At 54.4% G+C, this 27,844-nt stretch overlaps 2 protein-coding genes across 9 annotated transcripts in view; one reads left to right on the top strand and one right to left on the bottom strand.

The window, feature by feature from the left end:
- The first annotated feature begins 4,709 nt into the window (after window positions 1-4,709).
- Window positions 4,710-24,164, top strand: LOC132354635 (signal transducer and activator of transcription 5A). 3 transcript variants are annotated; one of them, XM_059906530.1, is made up of 19 exons: window positions 4,711-4,844; window positions 5,643-5,797; window positions 6,101-6,257; window positions 7,424-7,513; window positions 10,174-10,348; window positions 14,767-14,897; window positions 15,138-15,289; window positions 15,762-15,917; window positions 16,330-16,509; window positions 17,583-17,670; window positions 17,779-17,901; window positions 18,234-18,326; window positions 18,766-18,972; window positions 19,569-19,663; window positions 19,747-19,877; window positions 20,469-20,624; window positions 21,302-21,353; window positions 21,615-21,722; window positions 22,721-24,164. In XM_059906530.1, exons 2-19 carry the CDS (start codon window positions 5,670-5,672, stop codon window positions 22,881-22,883), a joined length of 2,385 nt encoding a protein of 794 aa, XP_059762513.1. In that variant the 5' UTR covers window positions 4,711-4,844; window positions 5,643-5,669; the 3' UTR covers window positions 22,884-24,164. The 3 variants fall into 3 exon arrangements, with proteins under 3 accessions (XP_059762515.1, XP_059762513.1, XP_059762514.1); XM_059906531.1 differs by having other exon boundaries at window positions 5,660-5,797; XM_059906532.1 differs by lacking the exons at window positions 21,302-21,353; window positions 21,615-21,722; window positions 22,721-24,164 and having other exon boundaries at window positions 4,710-4,844; window positions 19,747-20,553.
- A 1,645-nt stretch (window positions 24,165-25,809) lies between these two features.
- STAT3 (signal transducer and activator of transcription 3) overlaps window positions 25,810-27,844 on the bottom strand; it is a 65,573-nt gene continuing 63,538 nt past the window's right edge. For all 6 annotated transcript variants that reach the window (XM_059908516.1, XM_059908518.1, XM_059908517.1 and 3 more), the window contains one exon: window positions 25,810-27,840. In XM_059908516.1, the coding sequence (XP_059764499.1) occupies window positions 27,785-27,840 (56 nt within the window). In that variant the 3' untranslated portion in view covers window positions 25,810-27,784. The remainder of the gene's footprint in view (window positions 27,841-27,844) is intronic.

Here is a 27,844-nt window from a genome sequence, read left to right on the forward strand (position 1 = left end):
AGGCAATGGAGGCAGCAAAGGCTTGGAGTTGAGAGAGGTCAGTGCACTGGGGGAACCGCATGGCTGAAGCACAGAGTGAAGGGAAGGCTGGTTTTTGGGGTCCATCACAGCAGCAAATGAAGACCAGGCCAGTAGCCAATAAGGAGGGGATGGGGCATTGGACCAGTCTTCATTTTGACTTCATATCCCCCACTGGCTTCGGGGGCTGGGGAGCTGATTTTGGAGGCTGGGAGCAGGCAGGGAAGATGTGGGTGGGTTTGTGCCTGCAATAAACTGGAACAATGGGAAACTGGGCTGGAGAGCAAGGAACCTCCTCAGGTCATAACAAAGAAAAGTGGCAGAGTGATGGGGGATGGGGGGGAAGGAGATGCACAACCCCTCTCTCACATAACACCCAGAGGGCTTGAGGTCCATACTGGGCAGGCTAAGACACAAAAGATTTCTTGTTGGGCTGGAAGGAGGAGAAAGTAGCTCAGCGGGAAGAGGGGCCTGGTAGTTATTGCGGATGAGGATGGGAGCCAGACCTGATCCAGGGCTGCTCAGGACAGCCAACAGGCCTATCACCTGCCCAGCTCAGTGCTCGTGGCCTGTCTCTCCTCTCTCCCAGGCCTACCCCTGCCGCCAGGAAGATGGACTCCTCTCTGCCTTCCTTACTAGGGAACGTGTGCTCAGCCCAGACATTTCACCCCCTCCTCTCCCTGTCCTGCAAGCTTCTCTCCCAAGGCAGGTGGACAGGGCAGCTGGGCAAAGGAAGGCCGGCTTTCCCCCTCCCACTCACCGGGTCAGTCCAGCACCCCTCCCTTCACTCTATTCCCAGAAACAGAGGACAGTCGCTATGCCTCAGGCTGAAAGGCCTCGTGTTCCCTCGGTGACTTCACTGTAAGTTGACTTCCCTGAAGAGTGGTAGAGGACAGGGGACGGGGCAGGAAGGGGGGACAGGCTGCCCCGGGACCCGAATTCCCGCTGAATTCCTCACGGCGCATGTACACCCTCCCTAGGTGCCACTCTGTCTTCAGGGACAGGAACGGGCAGCATTTCCATAGGGAGGTACCAGGGTGAGGAGATTCCGGGACAGGCAGGGACACTGGTCTCGGAGGTGCGGTATGTGCTGAGCCTAGGCCTGTGGTCCCCCCTTCCAGGAGGCTTAAGTGTGGGGGCTGGAGAGAGGTGGATGGTCCCCACAGAGGCAGGGCGGGGGGGAAACAGTATGCTTAAGAGCCCACGGGCTTCAGCTTTGGCCGTTCCCGCTCTGCTGCGGCGCGGAGATACTTCCTGGAACACCTCTAGCTTTCTTGGGAAGGTTCTTCACCCCCCCATCTCCCCTCTGGCTCCCACACAACAGGAACTCTCCTTGAAGAAGGGATGTGGAGCAGAGGAGACAAAGGCATCTCTGTACCATCTCCCCTCGCCCCCAGGGACAGTTAGGTCAAGGTGACCTCAATCCGTTCTCCCCAAGGTAGGGGCATCAGCAGGGCCTCATTCATGGCTAACCTGGTCTCCAAGGGCCAGAAACAGGACTTGGGATCATTGTTCCCTTCCTGTGTAACTCAAACCCACCTCTGTGTAACACACAGGTCACACTGCCTCATTCAACAGAGCAGGGGCAGGGACCAGCGTAGCGATGGAGGCCCCACGCTTGGTGCCACAAAACAACCGTGCGCTAGAGTGAAGACGACGGTGTGTGCTCAGGGTAGGGAAAATTACAAAAGGTTGTACAGAGATCCTGCCCACAGAGCCGGGCAACTTGGATCCTGGTGCCAGCTGTGCATTTACTGGCCAGACTGCTGTGGACAGGACTCTTTCCTGGACTAATCAAAGGGGGAAATTCTGGTTCTGCCTACCTTCAAGGTTGTTGCAAAGATCAATTGAGTTGAAGAGTTCAACCACGTTTGTACGTGAATACGCCATGATTCGGTTCAAGATATGTGCACAGAGTGTGAACTACAGACTAGGCTAGGGATTATTATGATTCCTATTAAAATGCAGCCAGTCTGCTTTTGGGGAATGTCTTCCTGTGAGAATTTTTTTTAATCCTTCTTCATTCCCCATGTAATGCTGTGACTTGGAATTGGGGATGAGGGGCAGTTAGGGGTGGCAGCCTGGGACCCCAGCTCAGTTTAGACGCGAGGAGGTTTCTGATCTTCCTGAAGCCCCCATTCTCTACGCCTCAGTTTTCTCCTCTATAGTCTGGGCCCGTAAAACCACCAGGGTGCTTTGCTTTGTGGTGGGAAATAGCAGAGACCAAACCAGGGGACTGAAAGCAAAAAGAAACCCCAAATTTGACAGTTCCGGGTAGTTGCGTTATCCGGAGCCCTAACCACAGTCACCTCTGCCCCCAGCCTAACTCTGACACCCTTCCCTCCTCCACTCTCTTGGTTGGCCTTTGCCCATCCTGGGAAAGCTCCAAAGCTCCTCCCCTCCCACTGCATCTCAAAAGGAGAACAGAGGCACAATGAAATGGAGAGCAACCCAGGCAGCATCAAACAGAGACCCAGACAGAGACTTAGAGAGAAAGAATCAAAAGGAGAATCAAAAAGCAAGAGGAAGAAACATGCAACAAAGGACACCCGAATTCAGGGCCTCACAGAGAGGCCAAACGGGGAGAGATCCAGAGGTGCAGGGAAACAGCTGTCGCCATTGGACACAAGGGGAAGAGGGGGGCATGTGAGAGCTCTGAAGGCACCGGGGCACACCCTTTTAGGCCAATCCCTCCAGTTTTGTTCACGGGCACCCCAATGCTAGCTTTTTTTTAGGACCCAGGAGGACCCACCCCCCTAGCCAAGCCCAGTCCCATCCAGCCAGATGTTTGGTGCGTGGGGCTGCCAGATGGAGCAGCAGGCCCCAGCAGGCCCTGGGGAGGAGGCTGGAGAGGCGACTGCCTGGAAGGGGGCAGGCAGGGCCCCCACTCTGAAGCTGGCATCCCCATCCCACCCTTTCCAGATGCCCAGATGCGGTTGCATGGCAAGGGCGGTCCTCTGCCTTCCAGACGTGGCTCAGAGGACTTGGAAACTCAAGGAATCTGCTCCCACTGACTGACTTAGCCACCTGCTCACAGTGAGAGGCTGGAGGGCACAGGTGCCACATCGGGCCCACCCACTGTGTCCTTGTGACACTGACCGGGTCACTTTCCCTCTCCAGCCTCTGTTTCCCCATTTGTAAAATCATCTTTACGGTTTTTTTCCATCTCTGACACTTGGCTGTCACTCCAGGTGAGCCCCTAGCTGCGTGTCAGACCCTCCCCTGCCAGATCCGTTGCACAGAGTAGAGGAAGGAAAGAGGGAGAGACATTGTGCTTCCTCCTCCCTAGAGCAAGTTTTCCCCAATCCCTTGAACCCCTTTACAGTGTTCAATTCCTTTCCTTGTGATCCTGCCAACTGAGACTGTGACCACACATGGAAGTGTGTCGGGGGTGGGGAGGGGAGACAATCCAGCTTCTGCAGCTTTAAACTTCGGGTTTTCTCTGAACTAAAAGAATGAAAGTGGGGAAGTAGTGAGTGGTAAGAAGATGGGGGGGGCACGTGGAGGGGGGGAAGGAATGGAGAGAAAAGGGCAGATCCAAGAAGGAATTAGGGCGGGCGGGAGGGAGAGGAGAATGACTGCCCCCAGTAAATGAGGTCTCGGCCCAGCCGGCCGTGAGTGGGCTGCCAGACTGGCCCCTCCCTTGGTGCTGCCAATACCAGCTGCCAGGCACGGGGGCGGCCCCAGAGGAGAGGGAAGCTGGATAAAGGGAATGGAAGGCTTCCAGGGCAGCCTTGCCCAACTCCACAGGCCCCGTAGGGGGACTCTCAGGGAGGGGGCTGGGAGCCAGGCAAGGCTCAGGGAGGGTGTTCCCTGCTCTGTCAAGGCATATAGGCAGTCCTGAGCTTGTGAGGATTCAAGACACCCCTCCCTGGACTTTCCGAAGATAGGACCAGCCTCAGATGTGACTGGGCTGGGGTGAGTGGAGAGGCAGGATCGTGTATGGACCATAGTCTGCAGACTAGGCCCTGTGCCCACTGTGGGACCCTACGCAAGCCCCCTCCCCTCTCTGGACTCCATTTCTTATCTGCATAATTTCAAGGGGTTGAAACATTTGCCTGCCAGGGTTCTTTCTTTTTTCTACTGCAGCCGAGGGTGCACAGTGGTGGGAGTGATGGAAGGAGGGGCAGTGGGGCCCCCTGGGTGAGCTGCCGTCTCTGGAATCCCCAGTCTTTCCCCTCAATACGCTTTGTCTCTGAGATTACAAAAGCTGTGTCCCCAACCCACACAAACACACACGCGCACACACACACACACACACACACATTAAACTTTTTAAATCTAGAGACTCAAAAGATGACAAACGCCAGGGCTGGAAGGCTGGTCCAACCCTTCCCTCCTCCCTTTTTACAGATGAGAAAACTGAGGCCCTGCTTTGGGATTTCCGGAGCCCGGGATTTCCCAGCCCTCCCACCCTCATCCTCCAGCCACTCCTGCGCCTCTTGCTCAGCACGGTCCGCGGCAGCTCCGCGGGGCCGCCGGCGAGGGCTGGCTGGGACTCCCGGGTGACCCGGCCGTCGGGGCAGCCCCTGTGCTCGGCGCCGCCCCGCCTCGCTGCCTGGGGCCCGGCCGCCGCCGCCGCGCACTCGCCGGGGAGCCAGCCACCGAGGGCGGAGGCAGGGAGGGAGCGACCGAGGCTGGGAGGGGTGTTGGCGAGAGCTCGCGCGCTGTGTATGGTCTATCAGAGGCAGCTGACCTTTGAGGAGGAAATCGCTGCTCTCGGCTCCTTCCTGTAGTAACAGCCGCCGCCACCGCCTCCGCCGCCGCCAGGAGCCCGGGCCGGGAGCGAGCGTCAGCCCCGTAGCCGGACGGCTCTGCGCGACCAGGTGGGTGGCCCGGCCGCGCGTTCCCGGCGGCGCGCGCCCAGAGGGGGCCCCTGGCTGCTGCCCCGGCCCCCTCACCGCGGGACCCGGAGCCCGACGGCCGGAGGGGTGCAGGGGACGGTCCCCGGGACCGAGAGGGAGTTTCGGCGCACCGCGCAGCGCGGACGAGAGACGAGGGACGCGGGACGCTGATGGAGGGAGGGGGCCGAGGGTGGACGCCATCCTCGCCGGCAGAGGGCAGGGGGCGCTGTCGGACTGGACAGTGGGAGACCTCGGGGCACAGCTGGGGGGACGCAGCCCAAGAGAGGGAGAGTCTGTCTCCCCAGCCCTCTCTCCTTAACCCCAGCCACGTGCTTACGGTGACAGAGCCGTCCAGTGGGAACCGTCGGTGGCGTTGCCCAAACTTTGGGCTGGAATATCCCCCGTTCCCAGAAATGGGGACTCGCGGTTCGAAGCAGGGTGGGGGGATTCTTGCAGCCCTCCCGAGAGGGCCCGTGGGCCTCCGCCATCAAGTTTCTCTTTCAGTTTCTAGCTGTTCCCCCCCCGGGGAAGCCCCGGTGGGGCGAGGGGAGAGGAAGAGGGGGAGGGCACCTGACTTTCGGGAGCACCTCCCCAAGCCTCAGCGGGTTCCTCGCTGGAGGGAAGGGCGGCCTTCCCCTCCTCACCCTTTCTCTTCCCGAACAGGGAAGCGTGTCTGTGGGAGGGGAGGGGCCGGGCCTGACCGCGGTCCAGGGATGGGTGGGCATGGCAGGGCCAGGGGCAGGCCCAGCGCTCGCCTCTAACAAGGAGGCTCCTCTTCAGCCCTCTGCTCGCGCTAGGTGAACGGACATGGCGGGCTGGATCCAGGCCCAGCAGCTGCAGGGAGATGCGCTTCGCCAGATGCAGGTGCTGTATGGGCAACACTTTCCCATCGAGGTCCGGCATTACCTAGCGCAGTGGATCGAGAGCCAGCCGTGGTAAGTGCTCCCGCCTGGTGCCATCCAGGCCCCTTGGCCTTTAGGTCTCCTCTTTGTGGTTTGGTGAGATTCTGGTCCTGTCTGTCCCGCTCTGTGCAGAAGGGGCGGTGTCCTTGGGAAAGGGGAACAGGGAAATGGAAGTCTGGGAGAGGAGAGGGAATGTTTCTAGACTCTGATGCCTGTGGAGCTGCCGGGAACAAGTCTTGTGGGCACGAGCCTTGGATTTCCACGTCCCTCTTGGTGCCTGACCTCCATGCCCAAGGAGGCGCCATAGTAGGCTTCTCTCTCCTGCCCTGCCCCAAGGGATGCCATCGACCTGGACAATCCCCAGGACCGACCCCAGGCCACCCAGCTCCTGGAGGGCCTGGTGCAGGAGCTGCAGAAGAAGGCGGAGCACCAAGTGGGGGAAGATGGGTTCTTACTGAAGATCAAGCTGGGGCATTACGCCACGCAGCTCCAGGTGGGTATGAGCTTGGGGCCACGAAGCTCCAGGTGGGCGTGAGCTCCGGGCCATCTGCAGGGTGCAGTGTCCGCCTTCTCTTTCCAGCACCAGAACCCCTGGTTTTTTTCCTGGTTTGGCCACTGATGCACCGTATGACCCTGAGCTTATCGGCAACTTTTCTGTGCTTCAATTTCCCCCACCCCCTCTTTCTAAATCAGACCTGTCAGATTCCCCTTAGCATATTACAAAGCAAGAGGTGGGGCGTGTTTGTCCCCAAGAGAAGGGGGATGGGTGAAACTGCATTCTGGGCAGATCAAGCAGAAGGGATGGGGGTAGAGCAAGTCAAGATTCTGTTGTCAGAGAAAGGAATACTGACAGATTCTAGAAATGAGGCAACGAGGCAACCAGACATCCCTCTTGGGGCTCTTTTAAAGGCTTTTCAAAGAGCTGCTGAAGTGGCGTGCCAGAGGAGCAGAGTTGTCCTGGAGCCTTGAATTAAGGTTTTAGATGTAAGGTGTAGCTCCTCCTTCACCTGAGGATGCGGGGGGAAGGAATATAGGGGAGAGAGGAAGTTTTTGTGGCAGCAGGAAAGGGGTGAGGGTGGTAATCATAGTTGAGCATTTGTTAGAACTCACTTGAATTTTTAGAGAGCCCTTCTTAAATACAAGCAGCAGGGTGCCAGAAAAATAAAAAGTCCATCCGAGAAGAGGCAGGAAACACGAGAAACTTGGTGGGAAGAGGGAAGCAAAATAGGAACCCAGGGCCAGGACTATAGTGGAAGTACCTTGACCTTGGCATTAGATGCCCTGGGTCTTGAGTCATCTGCTCACTCACTTGTTTGCCTCTGGACAAGTACTTAATCTCTCTGAGCATCAGTTTTCTCATCTGTGAAATGAGGATAACAGTTTCTGCTTATGTCATAGGGTTTCTATGATGCACAAGTCAAAGGAGATGGCAGATTGGAAGTGCTTTGTAAACTGTTTCTAATGCACTGCAAACCACATATGAAGATCTGCGAGGGGAAATCAAGTCAAGGAGAGATAGAGGTTCTGGTGACAGTTCCTGAGGCTTCCCAGGGGAAGCTGAGGCAGGGGCTGGAGGAGAGGAAGGGGTGGGCGTGGCACTGCAGTGGTCATGGTGGAAGCAGAGGATGGCCACTGGCAGCTGCTGTTGGATTCTTTCAGAACACGTATGACCGCTGCCCCATGGAATTGGTGCGCTGCATCCGCCATATTCTGTACAATGAACAAAGGCTGGTCCGAGAAGCCAACAATGTGAGTGTCCCATGGGTTTGGGGAAAGGTTATGGGAAGTCCTTCTACCTGCTTTTATATGTTTTATAAACACTGGCATGAGAAAGCACCAAAGAAATAAAAGACAAGGGCAAGTGTGAGAGGCAGTATCACATGCAGGTGTAGACTGACACCCGCACCCCACTCCCCGGCTTCAGTCCCTGGCTCTACTACTTACTAGCTGTGTGACTTGAGCAAGTTACTTAACCTCTCTGAGCCTCTGTTTTTTTCTATTATAAATGAGGACAGTCATAGTATCTACCCTGTAGGGTTATTGTGAGATACTACAAAGGATACAAAGGATAGACAAACACAAATGAAACAGAAAAGGAAGCCCTAAAAACACACATACGCATCAGGAGATGCAATCTATGTCAGAGATGGCATTACAAATCACCAGGGAAAAGATTTGTCATTCAATAAATGGGGCTGGAGACAAAAGAAGAAATATCCTCTGGTGTGGTCTATGAGGGGAAACAGAACCGAGGTCTATGTCAGAAGAAGTAACCCGGCAAGCTCAGAGAAGCAAGGCCTAGCGAGGCAGAGCAGGGACTCGTCCCCCATGTTCTGAAATCATAAAGGCATCAGACATTGCCTGGACAATGGTACAAATGGTATATTATCTGCAATAAAGCAAAATGAATTTCATAAAATGATATCCCATAGGTAAAGACCACAGACTAGTGCCTGGAGCGAAGTCATATTTATTATTTACTTGTGGTGGACACTGATTTCAAGAATTTGAGAGTTCATTCAGTAAACATTTATTGAGGTCTTGCTGTGCATCTGACACTGGACTAGGACGGGAAAAACAGATAAAGTCCTGGTCTCCACCTAAAGGGAATTCAGGCGATGATAGATTCTTTAGATGTCAGCTGAGTGCTAAGCGGGCCTATTTGGAAAAAGGATCCAACTCAGACTGGAGCAGGCTGGCTGGTGGAGGGGAGGGTGTCCTGAGGAAAAGGATGCCCGAACTATAGTGGGGAAAGAGGGAGGAAGGAGGCAGGATGAGTTTTCTAGTCAAAAATAACAGCGGTATATGTGAGGGCAGGAAGGCATGAGCCACCTTATGACATTCGAAGAACTGTAAGTGTTCAGTGCTACTGGGGAGAAGGGAGCCAACTGGGCAGAAGCCAGGTCACAGAGGGTCAACTGGTACAACTCTTGACTTGGTGCAATTACAGAGCTATCTGTAAATGTACAAATGAGTTCGGCTCCAATTAAGAAATACATGCCTACGATGCAGGTGCTGTCATGGTTGGGGGGAAATAATCGTTCTCCCAGTCATCAAGCTGTTCTTCAACACCTCTGATGTCCTGGGCCTTGGGGATTTTGTGGTGCACAAGACAGACAAGGTCCTAGCCCTTAGGGAGTTCACATCCTAGTGCAGGAAGGCACACAAGAAAGAACTTGCAGGCTTCCCTGGTGGCGCGGTGGTTAAGAATCCGCCTGCCAATGCAGGGGACACGGGTTCGAGCCCTGGTCCGGGAAGATCCCACATGCCGCGGAGCAACTAAGCCCGTGTGCCACACTACTGAGCCTGCACTCTAGAGCCTGTGCTCTGCAACAAGAGAAGCCACAACAATGAGAAGCCCGCACACCGCAAGGAAGAGTAGCCCCCCCGCTTGCCTCAACTAGAGAAAGCCCATGAGCAGCAACGAAGATCCAACACAGCCAAAAATAAAAACAAATTAATAAATAAATTTTAAAAAAGAAAGAAAGAACACGCAAGAACAAGACACCTTCAGTAAGGGAGGTCCTATTTTAAATTGGTTCATCAGAGAGGGTCACTCTGAAAAGGTGCCAGTGGAAGTGCCAGCAGGAAGGTTTGGTGCCAGAATGTTCCAGGGTGATGGAACAACAAATACAAAAGCCCTGAGGCAGGAACACGCTTATGTATTCAGGAACAGAAAGTAGCTGGTGTGCTTGAGCAGCAGTGGTGGCTAGGGCCGTGGAGGGTGTGAAAGGAGTTTGGATTTTATTCTGAGAGCAGGTCATTGGAAAGGCCCTAAAGACTTGGTTGAAGGACTAGATCTGACCAGGTTAGTTAAATGGCTGGATCCACAAAGCCCTTGTGGATGCCTCCCCTGTCACTTCATTTGGGGTCTCCAGGATGCCACCTGTGAGCGGTTCACACTTTTCCCTCAGTCACAAGAAGGTCTTGAGGGAGGGCACAGATGATGTGTGTTCACAGAGCCTTGTCCCCCACTATGTCCCCAGCACCTAGCACAGGTGGCATCGTGGCAGCGGGTCAGCGAATGACTACAAAGTGAAGGGTCATCATCATTAGTAGGAAAACCCAGGTAACTCCTGGGACATGTTGAGTTCTAGTCTCTCCAGAGAGAACTCAGATGGACCCTGTGTGGGATACTCTGGTGGAGGTTAGAACTGCAATAGAAGTTTCTTCCATGCTTTATGAAGATGCCATAGTCTGCCAGATCACCTGTTTCTCTTCCTCTTCCTTTACCCTCTCCACCCCCATTCTGGAAAATGACTCTCCTTCTGACTCAAAGTACCCTTCCTTCTTATCCTAGATCTGGCATTTGGGGTCTGTAGTATTGGCGTTCCCCAGGGCCTGAGGTTTTCCCCCATCCTCACTGCCCAGCTCACTGCTGCCCACACTCTCCCCTGATCTGTCTCCAGGGTAGTTCTTCTTCTGGGATCCTGGTTGATGCCATGTCCCAGAAACACCTTCAGATCAACCAGACACTTGAGGAGCTGCGACTGGTCACACAGGACACAGAGAATGAGCTGAAGAAGCTGCAGCAGACTCAAGAGTACTTCATCATCCAATATCAAGAGAGCCTGAGGATCCAGGGTGAGGCTGGTGTAGGAGGGCAGCGTGTGTCTGGAGGACGGGAGTGAGACCACTTTGTGAACTCCTGCAGGGTTGGGGCTAGATCCACGTCTGTCTCCCCAGAACCTTATCCAAAGCTTGGGAGGAGTAACGCTCCCAGTGATGGAGCCCCTGCTATGGGCCAGGCTCCAGGCTAAACCCTTTGCATGCATTATTCACTACAACCTTTACAACAGCCCTAAAAAATAGGTAGTTGTATTATTCCTGTTTTGCAGATGATAAAACTGATGTTCAAAAAGAACACGTAATTTGGCCTGGGTTTCTTTTTTTTCTTTAAATTTATTTATTTTATTTATTTATTTTTGGCTGCATTGGGTCTTCGTTGCTGTGCACGGGCTTTTCTCTAGTTGCAGAGAGCGGGGGCTACTCTTCGTTGTGGTGTGCGGGCTTCTCATTGCAGTGGCTTCTCTTGTTGTGGAGCACGGGCTCTAGGTGCACAGGCTTCAGTAGTTGTGGCACACAGGCTCAGTAGTTGTGGCACGTGGGCTCTAGAGCGCAAGCTCAGTAGTTGTGGCGCGTGGGCTTAGTTGCTCCGCGGCATGTGGGATCTTCCCGGACCAGGGCTCGAACCCGTGTCCCCCGCATTGGCAGGCGGATTCTTAACCACTGCGCCACCAGGGAAGCCCTGGCCTGGGTTTCTTGCAAGTTGCAGAACTGGATCTTAACTAGAGATATGTCATAAAATCACTATTATTTAACCAATATTCAGTGAATATCTCAATGAATGAATCAATGAATGAATGAATATGGACAAAGTGTTCCCCAGTCAAAGGGAGGACTTAGGTTGAGAGTCCCCTGGTTGAACCAGGCTGGGGAGAGGTGGAACTCCAGGAATGCCCCTTTTTGAGCCTAATAGGAGGTAAAGATGGGAGGAGGAGGTGACAGTGGAAAATTCTCCTGTCTCCTAGGTCTATAATTTGCTAGTGGCTGCCATGGTAAGGGTGTAGGGAAAGAAAAATTAACTCAGAAGAACTTCACCCCAGGTACACTTTTAAGAGTCTTGAAATGTGGCTCATCTTCCTTCACTTCAAATTGACCCCAGAGCTGTACCACCCCATCCTAGTGAGAACAAGAAGTATCAAACTCCCTTTTTCTTTGCTCTTCTATTTCTGGTGTCTTAAGGTAGAACCTTAGGTCATTGATTTTAGACTTTTCTTCTTTTCTAATGTATATATTCAGAGCTATCAATTTCCCTCTCATCAGTGCTTTAGCTGCATCTCATCATTTTGGATACGCTGTATACTCATTATCATTCAATTTGAAATATTATCTAATTTCTCTTCTGATTAATTATTTTACCCATATACTATTTAGAAGTATATTGTTTAATTTCCAAATATTTTGTGTTTTTCTAGATGTCATATCATTATTGATTTCATTTTCATTTCATTCTTGAATTCCACTGTTGTCAGAGAGCATACTCTATATGATCTCTTCTTGTAAATTTATTGTTCTATGCCCCAGCATATGCTCTATGTTGGTGAATGTATTTTGTGGACTTGAATGTATGTTCTGAAGTTGTTTTATTTTAAAATAGCAATAATAAATTCAATAATGTTAACATATATAACATAATATATAATGTTAACGTAATAAAGTTAAAAAAACCCACACCAAATTTAGTGAGTAGAGTGGCATTGCTTTACATTTTTACAAATCTCTTTAATGTTAGGCTTAATAGGAGATAGCTGGAGCTGGATTTCAATCTGTTGTAACATCACGTATCTTGTAACCTCTAGAAAACTCTGCTGTATGCTTATAAGTGAATAAGAGAAAAAAAGGTAAATAAGGTCCTATGACTTTATGAAAATAGTTCTGGCTTGGTGGACCTCCTATAAGGGTCTTAGGAACCCTTCAGGGATCCCTGGTTTACACTTTGAGAATCAGTGATATATCTTTATTGATTTTTTTGCCTAATTGTTCTATCAAATGCTGAAAGAGAGGTATCAAAATCTCCTAGAGTATTGTGTAATTTTCCAATTATTTATGTAAATATTTCTTTTATGTATTTTTGAAGCTTTGTTATTAGATGCATATACATTTAGAATTATTATGTCATTCTGATTGATTGACACCTTAATACTTATGGAATATCTTTCTTGATCTCTGGTAACACTCTTTGCCTTGAAGTCTACTTTATCTGCTCCAGCCTTCTTATTCTATTTTTAAATAGAAACATATTTTTATCCATGCTTTTTAAAATTTGAAATGTAGACAGCATATAGTTGAGTCCAGCTTTTTAATTTATTCTGACAATCTTTGCTTTTAATTAAGGTGTTTACTCCATTAATATTTAATGTAATAGCAATTGAGGTCCACATGTTAATATTTATTTTGTTTTGTCCCTTTTCAGTATTTGTTCCTCTGTTCTTCCTTTTAACTGTTTAAATTTTTTAAGATTCTGATTCTATTTTAATTTAACTATTTAAGCTTTCCTCCTACCTTGCCCTGTCAGTGTTTTCTGTACCCTGAGACTAGCACATTGCCTGAATCATAGCAGGTGTTGAGTAAATGTTGGGGGGATAATTCTAGCAGCTCTTCTTCAGATCTGAATCCATCCCAGACTGACCCGAAAGAAAGGAAGGCCCTCCTGCTAGATTAGGGAACAGGACATTTCAGGCTATTATTTCTACCCAAGGCCGTTGACTGGTTGACAGTATTGATGATCCTATTCTGGGGTTTTCTGTTTCCTATTTGTGAGGTTGGGTTTTGATCCTGGTTTGGGTTTGTCCCCATCGTGCAATGTCAGTTCAGTCTCATTTATCAAGTGCACCCATCAGAAGCACAGACTACTGATCTGTCTGTGCAAGGGAAGCCTCAGCTCCCTCCAGTGGAGCAGACAGTTGCCTCAAGCCTCCTGGCGTCCTTCCCAGAAGCTTCTCCAATTTGCCAGGAGAGAGCTAAGTGGGTCACTTGCATAAGGAGGCTGGGCCTGGTGTTGGGATCCCCGCCACCTCCCTGTGGGTGGCAGGATTCCAAGGTGGCTCTCCAGATTATTCTGCTATGTTCCTTACCTGCTCAGTCCCCTGCAGTCATGTTAGAGCCATATTTCTAAGTTCTCTTCTAGTTCTGGGCTTTCCTGGCTGTCTAGGGTTGCTTTAGTGTGCCCTTAGTTGCTTTTGCGCGTCCATAGGGCAGGGCCTCGGTCAGTGTGACATGGCCCTCAGAGGCCTGCCAGGAACTTGACCAAGACCTGCTGACTGACGCTCTCATCTTCTTGACTCAGCCCCAGTAAGGACCGTGGGACGTTCCAAAAGCCTATTGGTGGGGGTAGGAACGCCAGCATCTAGGATGGTGATTGCCTGTGGAGGGAGGGATGGGGATGCCGGCAGGGGAGGGTGTACAGGTGCTTAACTGTGGAAATGTTCACTTTCTTAAGCTGGCGTCTTGATACACAGGTGTTCCTTGTATCATCCTTTCTATCAATACTTGCCTAGGTCTTAAGTATTATATAACAGATTTTTTGAAAAGGACGTCAGTGAGGCCTCGTTACCTTATTCCTGCCATCGATGAGATGCCTGACAGCTGGTGTGGAGAGAAGCTGCCTCCCTCTCTTGAGAATCTTGCTGCTTTCGTGTCCCCAGTGGCCCTGGACACTCTCTCTCTCTCCCTCTTCCGGTTGGTCTGCTGAGCTCACAGTGACCCAACCTGGACAAACACGTTAGGCCCCTTCAGCCCCTGGAGAAACCTCCCCTTCCCCCTTCGTATCCTTTTCCCACGTAGGTTATGACACAATGTTGAGGAGAGGCTGCTGCGCTCAGCCCCGCGGAGCAGGGCCTTCCTGATGAGGCTTTGTCCTGTGAGGCTGGGGCTGAGAGCTGCTCCATCAGCCTTTAATCCTGTCCGGTAACCCATTAACCATGAGGACTGACTCTCACCTGGAGCTGATGGTGCCAGGCAGCTTCCTGAGTATTTTCTGTATCATTGCTTATTTAACGTCACGGCAGCCACTAAGGCAGGTGCCGTGATTGTCCCATTTTACACCTGGGGAAGCTGAGGCATAGGAGAGTGAGGGGATTTGCCCGAGTTCACCCACCTTTTAAGCGGCGAGGACACACTTCAGACCAGGCAGGGTGGCTCTAAGCCGGACCCCGCGTGGGGAGAGGAGGGCTGGGTGGGCAGGGAGGCCATGGGCTGGCTCCTCCTCAGCTGTACCCCAAGCTTCCGTCTCCCCACTCCCCAAGGGGAGCTCAGAGTCGGGGGGCCAGGGGGCGGAGCCCACTCATCTTTGGGCGCCATGGCTGTGGAACCCTGACTGGCCACTTGTCAGCTGTGTCCCCTCCAGGGTTTTGCCTCCAGAGCAGGTGAGTGCAGTTCTGCCGGGCTCCCTGCTGGACCCAGGGAGGTCATGGTCGTGGGTGTCCTGTCCCGTCCTCCAGCTCAGTTTGCCCAGCTGGCCCAGCTGAACCCCCAGGAGCGTCTGAGCCGGGAGACGGCCCTCCAGCAGAAGCAGGTGTCCCTGGAGGCCTGGCTGCAGGGCGAGGCCCAGACGCTGCAGCAGTACCGCGTGGTGAGTGGGCTCTGCGTCTCCCCTCCCGGGCGTGGAGGTGACACCCTGAGCCGAGCCGCCCCGGGGACCTGAGGGAGGGAGAGAGCCAGGAGGAGCGCGGGACCCAGCAGAGCAGGAGGCCAGAGCCTTCCTCCCTGTGTGGGCACGCAGGGCAGAGCGGGTCGGCCAGGGGTGAGGGGAGGCCCTGCGGGGCTGTTCTGAGAGCCCAGAAGGGCCGCTCACCCGCCGCCCGCCCCTCAGGAGCTGGCCGAGAAGCACCAGAAGACCCTGCAGCTGCTGCGGAAGCAGCAGACCATCATTCTGGATGACGAGCTGATCCAGTGGAAGCGGCGGCAGCAGCTGGCGGGGAACGGAGGGCCCCCCGAGGGCAGCCTGGACGTGCTACAGTCCTGGTAATGGGCGTGGGGGGCCGGGCGGGGGCGGCAGGGGCTCAGCGTGGTGCCACCGGCTGCTGCTCTGCTCCTGTGTTTACGTGAGCAGCCGGCTCCCTCTGTCGGGGCACAGGTCTTATTTCACCAGTGGTCTGGTTCCTGATGCAGACTTTGGTGCCCCCGTCCTGTGCCACCTCCGCCGGGAGGGGCGTCCCTGGTTGAGGGAGTGGGGTGGGGCCAGGGGTGCAGAGTGACGCTCAGGCTGGTTGGATCCGAGTCAGGGTCGCTCCTCCTGTGTGTTTCTTTGTGTTTCTGGAAGGCAGGGCAGCTGTGCTCTGCTCAGTGGACAGGCCAGGCGGCTAAGGTGCCGAGCCTTCCTGGGGGTGGAGCTGGGTCTGGGCCTTCTCCCCAGCCTGGGAGCCTTCTGGCTTCTGGCCTGGAGGAAGGGGGTGAAGGCTTTGTCCTTCCCTTTGGCCTCGGGGCTCCTGTGCAGGTGTGAGAAGTTGGCGGAGATCATCTGGCAGAACCGGCAGCAGATCCGCAGAGCTGAGCACCTCTGCCAGCAGCTGCCCATCCCCGGCCCCGTGGAGGAGATGCTGGCTGAGGTCAACGCCACCATCACAGACATCATCTCAGCCCTGGTGACCAGGTGATTGCTGCCTCTCGGCCATGCCCAGGCCCCATCCGGTTGGCCTGGGTCGCGGGCAGCAGGGTCTTTACAGACGGAGCTCTGGCTTCAACCCTTCCGTCTCTGCCTCACACCCTCATCCCATCCCCCTCTGTCGCCTGTTGCTGTGGCCTCTTGCTGTTGACCTTGCCCAGTCTCTGTCGTGGACACTATATGGGCTTGTTCCCTGCAGCCCGTTTCAGCTGTTGAGTTCATCTCACTGCCTCCCCTCCTGCCAGCTCCCCCGACTCGCAGTGGCCCCCCAGGGACCAGGGGCTGTGCCACAAGCCCTTCCTTCGCCTGCTGTGCCCCGTGCAAGGCGGCCTCCCCACGCGGAGGGAGGGACCGGAGCGCTGTCCCCTGAGGCATCACCTGGTCACTTGTGTCCCCGCAGCACGTTCATCATCGAGAAGCAGCCCCCTCAGGTCCTGAAGACCCAGACCAAGTTCGCAGCCACCGTGCGCCTGCTGGTGGGTGGGAAGCTGAACGTGCACATGAACCCTCCCCAGGTGAAGGCCACCATCATCAGTGAGCAGCAGGCCAAGTCGCTGCTCAAGAACGAGAACACCCGCAAGTACGTTGCCCTGCTCCCATCTGCCCCTCCCTCAGCTCAGCCTCTATTCTACAGCAGGCGTCCTGGGTGATGGGAACAGCATGGCCTCCCTCCCTGAAACCCTTTGTCCTGCATTGCGATGTGGTCCCATGTCGCTCCAGTTCACTCTGTCTGTCCTGGCGTACACTTCGCACGCATAGTAAATCAACAAGGATTTCGCTGCTGGGTGTCCCAGGACCTGTGCTGAGCGCTGAGACACAGCTGTGATCCACATAGAACTTGGCTCTGTCCCCGTCCAACCTCGAGACAGAAAATTAAAATAAAGCAATATCACAGCGCCTGCAGTACATGGGTAGTCAAGGAGGGCCTTTCTGAGGATATATTTGAGCGGAGACCTGAATGAGAAGGTCAGGAGTGTTTGGGGAGATAGGAAGGGCAAGTACAGAAGTCCCGAGGCAGGCACTGAGCGTACGTGTTCAGCAAACAGACAAGGCAGTGGGCTCGCTTGTCCTGAGTGAGGCCAGGGAGGTGGGCAGGGGTTGATCTCGGGAATCTTTGTAGGCTGTGGTCGTGATTTTTATCTCAAGTATGCTAGAAACTGCCGAAGACCCCCACATCAATCTTAAATTTATTTATTTATTTATTCATTTATTTATTTGTTGGCTGCGTTGGGTCTTTGTTGCTGCCCGCGGGCTTTCTCTAGTCGCAGCGAGTGGGGGCTACTCTTCGCTGTGGTGTGCGGGCCTCTCATTGCGGTGGCTTCTCTTTGCTGCGGAGCACAGGCTCTAGGCACGTGGGCTTCAGTAGTCGTGGCACGCGGGCTCAGTAGTTGTGGCTCGCGGGCTCAGTAGTCCCCACATCAATCTTGATACCCAAGGAATTTTAATGAGAGATGCAGGCCCCACCCTTGGAGACTTTGCTCAGGTGCTCTCAGGTTGATGAGAAAGTGAGCCCAGGGACACTCGGAGAAATGCTCTCGGGGGAGGGGCAGGGGCTGCTGGCAGGGCTTTCTGGAGAAGTCTGGGCCCAGGGTGCAGACAGGATGGTGCTCCTGGCCTGGGCCCAGTGGAGATGGGTTCCCCTCTGCTTCGCAGTGAGTGCAGCGGAGAGATCTTGAACAACTGCTGTGTGATGGAGTATCACCAGGCCACAGGCACCCTCAGCGCCCACTTCAGGAACATGGTGAGGACAGGGCCCCGCCCATGGAGGGAGGCCCACCCAGAGCCGAGTCCTCGAGTCCTCATAACCAGCGGCTTTCTCCTTGTTCCCCTCTGACCTCCCGCCCTGCAGTCGCTAAAGAGGATCAAGCGCGCTGACCGGCGAGGCGCAGAGTCCGTGACGGAGGAGAAGTTCACGGTCCTGTTTGAGTCTCAGTTCAGTGTTGGCAGCAATGAGCTTGTGTTCCAGGTGAAGGTGAGACCCGGCTCCCCTGTCCCCTTGCAAGCCGCCCGGCTGGCTTGGGAAAGCCAGAGACTTGAATCCTCACACAGGCTCAGTCCAGTTACCCCGTGATGCTCTCAGAAAACCTAATTTCACTCTGCTGGTGCCCATTTGCGAGGTTATAATCTGGCACCAGACCGCAGAATTTAGGCAATGGGCCAAGAAGAAATATGTTGTGTTTTTTGTTTGTTTTTGGTTTGGTTTTCTTGGGAGGGGCTTGAGGAATGAGGGTTGGGAGTCTCCCCCAAGAGGAGGGCAAGACGGTGGTCATATGCCCTCACCCCTCATTCCCTGGATTCCCGTAGACCCTGTCCCTTCCTGTGGTTGTCATTGTTCACGGCAGCCAGGACCACAATGCTACTGCCACCGTGCTGTGGGACAATGCCTTTGCTGAGCCGGTGAGTCCCCATGAGACCCTCACTTCGGCCCCTCGGAGTTTCCCAGGGTCAGCCCCAACCCCAGGGCCCCTGCTGAGTGGTCTTCCCCAACCCTAGGGCCAGACCAGAGGTCAGGGGGCAGCTGGTGTGAACACCCTGCCCTCGGCATGTCCTAGGCTCTGTCTGGGCTCCGGGTCACAGGACTGGGGTCTCCTAGGTCTGTGAGCGTGGTCTTGGGGCTCTGGTCCCTGATCTTTCTCCCCAGGGTCCTGGTCTGGGTCTCCATCCCTGTATGCCCACCCCTCTGCCCCTGCCCCCAGCCTTTCTTTCCCTTGCATTTTTGTCTCCTTTTCTGGATCTTTCTCAGTCCCCTCTGTCTCTTGGTGTCTGTATCTGTGTGTGTGTAAATATCTCCTACTCCCTCAATCTGCCTTTTTTTCCTTTCTTCTCTCCCCACCAGGGCAGGGTGCCGTTTGCGGTGCCTGACAAAGTCCTGTGGCCGCAGCTGTGCGAGGCGCTCAACATGAAATTCAAGGCCGAAGTGCAGAGCAACCGGGGCCTGACCAAGGAGAACCTCGTGTTCCTGGCGCAGAAGCTGTTCAACAGCGGTAGCAGCCACCTTGAGGACTACAACGGCATGTCCGTGTCCTGGTCCCAGTTCAACAGGGTGAGGGACGCCACCCGCTGCCTGCCTGGGACCACCCTGCCACCCTTCCCCCACCTCACACACAGGTTAATGCCCCTGGTCAGTGGCCCCCCTCTACCCCCATCCCCCCTCTTCTACAACCAGGAGAGACAGGGGTTAGTACCCCAAGGAATGCAGGCAGCCGTGAGAGCCGAAGCAGGACGATGGAAGGAACCTGGAGCTGGGAGTCAGGGTCCCTGGGTTCTAGTCTTCGATGTGTTAACTAATTTGCCAGGCCCCTTCCCTCCTCTGTGCTGCGCTTTTCCCATCTGTAAAGCGAAGGGGTTGGGCAGGAATGATTTTGGAGGTCTCATCCAGCTTGGACAATTCTTTGCACCTCCGCCCCCCACCCCGTGGGATTGTCCCGGACACTTGTGTCTGCGAGGCAAGAGGCGAGTGTACTCTCTGGTTCCCTAGGATATGAGCAGGGGCTGTGGCAGTTTGCTGGAGTGTGGGGCAAGTCGGATGAGGAACTGGGCGAAGGTCTGGGTGAGGACAAGAGGGCACTGAGTGTTCCCTGAACCACCCGTGACGACGGGGGCACAAGCCCTGACTTGGGGTTTCCTGGGGGCTCTCAGGAGAACTTGCCAGGCTGGAACTACACCTTCTGGCAGTGGTTCGATGGGGTCATGGAGGTGCTGAAGAAACATCACAAGCCCCATTGGAATGACGGGTGAGGAATGGGGTCTGGGAGGTCATGGGCTCAGGGGACAGTGGCTGCTGCCAGCAGTGACACTGTATGCTTGATGCACCCAGGGCCATCCTAGGTTTTGTGAATAAGCAACAGGCCCATGACCTGCTCATCAACAAGCCCGACGGCACCTTCTTGTTGCGCTTTAGCGACTCAGAAATAGGGGGCATCACCATTGCCTGGAAGTTTGACTCTCGTGAGTTCCCTACGTGCCCACACTCTAGCCCCAGTGGCCCTGTCTTCCATTTCCTTGTTCCCTATTCTCCATCAGGCCTGCATCCTTAGAAGGTATCCGGTGGGAAAGATGGGAACTGAGCTTGGAGGGTGGGAGGAGTGTTGCTCAGAAGCACATTCCCTCTCTGTTGTTTTCCACTTGGGAGAACCTAAAATAATTGGCCTCCTGGACTCCAGAACTGCCGGGCGAGTCCTTCTCTGCGCTGACCCAGCCTTGTTGGTATCTGCTCGCCCGTGGTCATTTCCTTGCCCTATGCTGAGAAGCACAGGGGTGGGGCTGTAGTGCAGGCTAGTAAAAGCCCTGATGTCTCTGCAAGCCTGTCCCGAAGCCCCACAGCTCTGATCTCCTCTGCCCTGATGTCTCTGCAAGCCTGTCCCGAAGCCCCACAGCTCTGATCTTCTCTGCCCTGATGCCTCTGCAAGCCTGCCCCGAAGCCCCACAGCTCTGATCTTCTCTGCCCTGATGTCTCTGCAAGCCTGCCCCGAAGCCCCACAGCTCTGATCTTCCTCCCGAGGGCGGTGGGTTGTCGGAATGAGCTTGGCCTTTTCACAGCTGACCGTAACCTGTGGAATCTGAAGCCATTCACCACGCGGGATTTCTCCATCCGGTCCCTGGCCGACCGGCTGGGGGACCTGAGCTATCTCATCTACGTGTTTCCCGACCGGCCCAAAGATGAGGTCTTCTCCAAGTACTATACTCCTGTGCTCGGTGCGTCCTGCCCAGATACTCCCGGGGCTAGGCAGTGGGGACGCCCCAAGAAGAGCCGAGGGGCCGTTTCCCCTGTGGGTGTTTGTCCGTGGGATGGTGCAAGGCACGTGGAGAGGATTTCAGGGCTCACAACTGAAGAAAGGGAAAGCAAAACCTCTGACCCAGCTTTCTTCCCTGCAAAGCAAAACACTGAGTGGGACTCACTTCTATGCCCTTGGAGGAAGAGGCTGCAGTGCTGGGCGAGGAGCCATAATGCAAACCCACAGATAATGCATGACTCCCATCTTGATCCGCTGCCCTCACCACTCTCCACCCTCAAACCTACCCTCAAGTTGAGTGTAGGAAGCAAAATGACAGGTTTTTCCTCTTCGACCTGTCCCCAGTCCATTGGTTGGGTTGGTTCCTTGGTGTTGATTCTGTTTCCTTGGCAGGGGTGGGGGTGAGGAGAGAGAGAGCAAACAGGCCAGAAAAGGAAGCAGGAGAAGGGATGAGACTGAAGCCAGGGCCTGGGTGGTGTTTATTGTCAGCGGGTGTTTATTGGGAGTCTGTGGGAAATTTCATCCCTGCTGAGGCCCCATGGCAATGTGGGGGGAGGCAGACTGCATAGGTGGGTTTCCACTCCCCTGGGAGCTCCCAGAGACTTCGGTTCTCATCACCGTTCCCCCTGCCCTCGGCAGCTAAAGCAGTGGACGGATACGTGAAGCCACAGATCAAGCAAGTGGTCCCTGAGTAAGTGTCCCGGGTCCAGCTCTGGTCTCCTGCTGCCTCTCTTCTCCTCTCACCCCCCCACCTGGCTCTCCTCACCCCTCACCGCCACCCCTCCTGGGGAGGGAACTGGGCTTGGTCACCAGGGCGTCGGTACCCAGGGCCCCGCTCCTGCAGTCAGAGCCCCAGGCTCAGCGGGCACTCTGTCCTTCCACACCTGAAAAAGACACGAAGATGGCCCGTGAGCCCCTCCCCGCTAAGGCTATGCTCTGCTTCCTCTCGCAGGTTTGTGAGCGCCTCTGCGGACTCTGCCGGGGGCAGCGCCACCTACATGGACCAGGCCCCCTCCCCAGCCGTGTGCCCCCAGGCTCATTATAACATGTACCCACAGAAGTAGGTTGTGTTCTCATGGGGCTCTGTGGGGAGGAACTGGGCACTTGGCCTCAGGCTGGGCACCCGGAGGGCTGGTGGGCAAGGAATCCAGAGCTCCTCTAGGTCTGAGACCACCCAGGCCAGGCCGGGCTCTGGCACATGCCCAGGTGCAGGGTGGGTGAGATCAGCCAACGAAAAGCATAGAGCATTTTGAAACTACACGTAGCAGGGTCCTTGCTCTGGTGCTGACTAGCTGTGTGACCTTGGGGAAATTATTGAGCCTCTCTGATGCTCAGTCTCCTCATCTGTAAAATGGAGGCAAAAAGACCTACCACGTGGGACTGGGGTCAGGATTAAGTGAGAGAGTGCAGGTAGAGCATTTAGCACAGATGAGACTTATAAGGGCTTGATACAGGGTGGCTATGGATGGGGTAGTTGTTCTTAGGAGTTGTGCGGGAACAGGGTTTCAGTTGCTCCTCTCTGGAGTTCCCAGAGAAGAGAATTAATTCTCTTTCGAGCTGTGGGTGGCCTGCTGCCGTGGGACGACCACAGGCTTGGGAGTCACAAAGACCGGAATTCCAATCCTGACTCCACCTGCCAACCAGGTGGACCTGAACAAGTTTCCTAACATGATTGAGTCTCAGTTTCCTCCTCTATAAAGTGGAGTAAATACCTGCCTTATGGGTGGCTGTGAGGATGGGTGTAACGTGGTTGAAAGGCCCAGGCCTTCATAGGTGCTCAGTGAATGGTGCCCGGGGTTTCATGGGCAGCTCATTCACCCAACTACCTCATTCCCCTGAGATCACTCGATGAGGTTGTGAGCGATGACACTAGAACTGGGGTGTCTCCCAACAAGCCAGTGACTGACTTATTCAACTTGGGGTGTGGGAGTCTAGCCAGAGCGGGTCCTGCTCCCATGAGACTCTGGTCTGAGTGGGGAGCAGGCTGGAAGCTGTCCCCCAGGAGCCTGGGGCTGTGAGGCATGCCAGCTCCCTCTGACGTCCCTCTCTCTCTACCAGCCCTGACCCCGTCCTCGACCAGGATGGAGAATTCGACCTGGATGAGACCATGGATGTGGCCCGGCACGTGGAGGAACTCTTACGCCGCCCTATAGACAGTCTGGACCCCCGCCTCTCCCCGCCTACTGGTCTCTTCACCTCTGCCAGAGGCTCGCTCTCGTGAATGTCTGTTTGAACCCTGCACTTCTCTTTGGAAACGTGCAGGGTTCGTATTCATTGTGATGTTGTTTCTGTATCGCTGTGCATATTGATGCCTTTGCAGGCAGCACGTGTCCACATGCATATGCGCACGTTTGTGTACGAGGTGTGCCTGCCTCGCCTTTGCAGTCCTAGGTATGTGGCTGCCTTTTTCTTCAGATGGAGGCATTCCAAGAGCCCACTGGGTCTGTCTCTTGTGGAAGAGACTGAGCTGCTTCTGTAGTTGCAGGTACGCCAGGCAGGCAAACCTATTCCTGCCAGAGCCTTTGTCTGCTCAGTAGCTATTTGAATGGAATTATTCAAGAAGGGAAAGGAGACAGGTAGTGTCTCTAAGCTCAAGTTTTACTCCTGAGTTAGATGCTTCGCCTCCCAAGTGTCTGTGTGTGCATATATATATATATGTGCATCTGCTCTCGTACAGAGCAACGTACATGCTGGTCTCTTGGTTCTTCCCCTCAGGATGGAGGCTGGAAGAATCAAGAGACCAGTTTTGAGTGATATTTTATACTTTATCTAATGACTATGGACTCCAGGCTTTTTGTGAACTGAGAGCTTATCTAGGCCATCCGCGGTCATGTCCCTAACACGGCAGAAATGGGTCTTTTGCATTGGGCCTGTCAGAGCTGCTCTGAGGATGGAGTTTCTTGGCCTCTTGGTCCCCAGCCAGGGGGCTCCAGCTTCAAGTGTATAATGCTGCTGCCCACATTCCTGCTCTTTCCACCCCATATCCCGTTCCCTCCGTCTGGCCCCAGCCTTCTTTCCTCGCCTCTCTGTCTGCAACCTTGCTTACTTATGGAAGAGGTGGGGGTGGGGGGGGACTGGTCTAGGATGTGGTGAACAGGAGGCCCAGGACTTGCAGTGTTGATACCCTAACCCCTCCTGGAAAAACCCTGCAGCAAGAGGCAGCATCAGGGGCTTGCAGCTCGCCTGTGGAGTTTGCAGGGAGGGGTAAAAGCTGATCGAGGCCCACTCTCCTGGGAGGTAGAACCTGGAATAGGCCTCATCACAGTTGCATGACTGGCTGTGGTCTGCGAAGGCCTTGCCCCCAGCCTCACACGCTCCTCCCTCTGAAGCTGCCACACGCAGCCAGGGGCAGCTGACAGTGGAAGGAGTCCCAGAAGGAGTCCCAGGTTGAAACATCTCTCCAGGAAGGTGGGGACGGGAAGCAGGAGGCTTTTGTTCTTTGTACAAAGGCTACACATTTGTGTAAACAGTGTTTTTGAATAAAATATTTTTTTTTCATAAATTTGCTGGAATGGCTCCTGGGTCATGGGGACCGCTGGAGTCGTTTTGTTCCTCTCCTCCCACGTAGCTGGTGCTGTAAGGTGTAGCTTGAAGTTGCCAGTCTGCTCCCATTTGTGGTTTTAAGGGTGCCATCCCCACCCCAATACTTTCAGTGCCTCTCAGAAGACTAGAGAACTTGAGGTCTTGGGAAAAGATGGGGCAGGAATTACCGGGGGCGGGGGAGAACTTTGGTCCCTGCCTCTCCTTATCAGCTGCTGCTATAAGCAGTCTCCAAGGTGGCAGCTGAGGGCCAGCGCCCAGACCATTCTCAAGCCCTCCGGATGGAGGATGGGGGGGAAGCTGCAGGAGCCTCACAACGGTCCTTCCCCCGCTGGCCTCTTCCCAGAGACCAGCAGGTGGCACCATCCCCCTGTCCCTGCGTTTTCAAACGGTCGGCCTGAGCTTGGGAGGGAGGCTGGGGCGAGAGAACAGTCTCCGCATTTGGCCCCATTGGCATCGGGAATCCAGGGGCCGTCGCCGAGGGCCGGGGCGGGGGCGGGGAACAAGAGCCTATGACCAGGTTTCTTCAGGGCTCAAAGCGAGGGAAGAGGGGCTCGCAGCCCGCCGGGAGAGGCGCAGGGGCCCGGCGCGGGGCTGGCGGGGGTGGGCGGGAGGGGAGGCAGCCGCCGAGCCGGGAGCGCGCTAATCTGGAGCTGCATCTCTGCAGGGGGGAGGCGGCGCGTATCTCCCGCACCCGCTCGTCTCCATGGTGTTCGGCGCGGGGGGGAGGGGGAGCCAGGCGAGTGAGCGCCGAGGTCTGTGAATTATCACCACCCACGGCCCGGGGCCCGCAGCCGCGGCCCGTTAAGTGTTGACGATCGTCCCCACGGAGCGAACTGAAGAGAAAGTGATAATGGAGCCAACTGTGGAAGGGGAGGCCTGGGGGGTGGGAGTGTCTGCGCCCCAACCCCCCTTAGGTAGCTTATCTGACCCCAGACAGGACACCGCGGCTTGCAAAGGCCCCGGGAGGGAGGGCGGAGGGAGGCAGGAAGAGGGAGCGGGAAGGCCTCCACTCAGCCGCCTCCGTGCGGGAGGAGTCGGACCCCTGGCTCCTCCAGGCACCCCTGAGCTGGAGGCTGGCGGCTAATGTTTTGTTTTGTTTTGTTTTTAATTATTTAATTATTTATTTATTTATGGCTGTGTTGGGTCTTCGTTTCTGTGCGAGGGCTTTCTCTAGTTGTGGCAAGCAGGGACCACTCTCCATCGCGCTGCGCGGGCCTCTCACTATCGCGGCCTCTCTTGTTGCGGAGCACAGGCTCCAGACGCGCAAGCTCAGTAATTGTGGCTCACGGGCCCAGTTGCTCCGTGGCATGTGGGATCTTCCCAGACCAGGGCTCGAACCCGTGTCCCCTGCATTGGCAGGCAGATTCTCAATCACTGCGCCACCAGGGAAGCCCTGGCGGCTAATGTTAATATGGGAAGTGCTCGGTGCCCCAGAGGCGGGCCTGTGTCTACTCAGGCATGAGAGGCTAAGGCCACCAGCCCGGGACCGGGGTCAACCACCTCCTCTCAAGACCCAGGCTCAGCCTGTAAGACCCCTTCAGAACTGAAGCAGGGGAAGAGGGCCCACCCCGAGCCTCCAGCCAGACAGAGCTGCCATGCCAGCAGACGGTTGCTATATAACTTTTATTTCTGGAAGGTAAAGTAGATACAGCAATATACAAAAAAAAAAAAAAAAAAAAGAAAAGAAAAAACCCACAATAATATAAATTTTTACACTATTAAGTAAGTATACATTGGAATTTGAATGCAGTGGTCAGGACAGCATCTCACAAACCACCGTGTGGGTAGCTTAGGCATCCATGGGAATCCCTCGGCTGGGCAGGGGTCAGGCAGGCAGGTCCTGGAGGACTGGGTTTTTTTAAGGGAGGGGCCAAAACAAGTCTCAGCTCCTCTCAGGGCTTTTGCTATAATCAGGGTTAAAACCAGAAACACATGCGACCTAAAAGCCACGGGGTTTTAGTTTCTGCTCCAGCGAAGCCGGGATCCTCACCCGAGGTCCCTCGAGTTAAGCTAGATATGATCTAGAGAATGTTGCTAAAGGGAGATTGCTCCGTACTACCTATCAACCTCTGTCTGTCTTGGAGAGAAAGTCTCATGCCCTTCCTTCAAAAACTGGCAAATTTGGGTGTAACGCATAGCATTCCCTAGAAACTCTGGTCGACCGAGACAAGGTGGTTATGGACCACCCAATCTGGCCGTGCCTCTGGGTCTGAGGAGGCCCCATATCAGAGACCACCTCTCATGCTACTAAGTGTTCTGAGATGCACAGAAAATGCGAGTTGTTCTGCCTCACCGCGGGGGCCCCCATGTGGAGGAGACGGTCACCAGCGCTGGGGGAAGGCTGGGGTGTACACTCCCTCACGTGAGGGACAGACCTCGAGCTTATCACTAAGCCTCCGCCCCTGGCTTAACCAAGTGAAGAAGTGATTACAGGTGCTGCAGGAAATCACCAAGAAACTGGGATAAGAACCATATTCCCTGAGCTCAACTAGACCCTTGACTGGGGCCCCACGGTCTGACTCATGTTCGACCTGTAACTCTCTCCCTCTTATTCCAGGAGGTCCTGAGACCAGGATGCCTAAAGCAAACAGGACAAGGGACCTTTAGACGTGGGAAGGAGCCACGCCACAAGAGGGGCTCAGGTAAACTGGGGGGGAGGAAGAATCATCCCATCCCTTAGAAGGCACCCACAGAAACCACGCAGGCTCGGAAACAGGGGCGAAGTCTGGGGAGGAAAGGCGAGCAGGTTGAAAGTGCCCCTCTGCTCAGCCTCACCTACTAATAGGCCAGTAGGTGAAAGGGGAAAATAAAAACTTTGTTTATCAAAAAAAGTCTAAAATGTTTAGGGTCTCCTTCAACCTTCCTATATGAAAACCAAAGGCCAAGCCACATCTTCAGATGTCTGTTAAGGGCTGGATCTGAAGCTCATGTCAGGGTTTATATAAATTATCAGCCTGAAGAAAGCTGAATGCCGAAAGCACCAAGGAGGAAATTAACTGAGTTTTCTTAAATACAGAAAAGGCTATGCCGATACAGTGTTTTTTTGCCCTTTAAAAAACTTTTTTTTTTTTTTTTTTTAAGTTTAAAAAGAAACCTAGGGGCTTTGAAAGTCCTATCTTCTATTTGAACGTCAGCAAGGTTAAAAGTGCAATGCCAGGAGGATGTAGCTAGAGACAGCTGTGGCGTTAGCTTACAGAAATAGGCAGAGGGATGCCGCTGGCACCAGAGGCACTTGTCTGACAATGACAACAACAAACTGCTGAGAAAAGCGGGCAGGGGGGCAAAAAAAGACATTTCCTCTTTCTCCCTCTCGCCATCCCTTCCACATCCCCTGATCACAGCCTCAGAGAGCGCATTCTTATTTGCATTTAGATAAAAGCGTATCACCCACATTCACTCATTTCTCTATTTTTAAAAAGTGCCCAGATTGCTCAAAGATAGCCAAAGTGAGAGACGAAAAAAAAATCTGGAACCACAGAGTTGGGAGTTGAGTTGATCTGGGCTTGGGCTGTTTAAGGGCTGGTGGAACACGTGTCGGTGCCTCCGTCACCTCTCTCTGCAGCTTCCGTCCTCGGCTTCTCACATGGGGGAGGTAGCGCACTCCGAGGTCAGCTCCATGTCGAACGTGAGGGATTCTGG

This window comes from Balaenoptera ricei, chromosome 20 (genome assembly GCF_028023285.1).
Source record: "Balaenoptera ricei isolate mBalRic1 chromosome 20, mBalRic1.hap2, whole genome shotgun sequence".
NCBI classification, from domain to species: domain Eukaryota; kingdom Metazoa; phylum Chordata; class Mammalia; order Artiodactyla; family Balaenopteridae; genus Balaenoptera; species Balaenoptera ricei.

Bases quoted from the DNA above. Each gene is read 5' to 3' on its own strand.
- LOC132354635 (XM_059906530.1), top strand. From the start codon at position 5,670: ATGGCGGGCTGGATCCAGGCCCAGCAGCTGCAGGGAGATGCGCTTCGC. The intron at 5,798-6,100 runs GTAAGTGCTCCC...CCCTGCCCCAAG, and splicing joins TGGATCGAGAGCCAGCCGTG to GGATGCCATCGACCTGGACA. The intron at 19,878-20,468 runs GTGAGTTCCCTA...GCCTTTTCACAG, and splicing joins TGCCTGGAAGTTTGACTCTC to CTGACCGTAACCTGTGGAAT.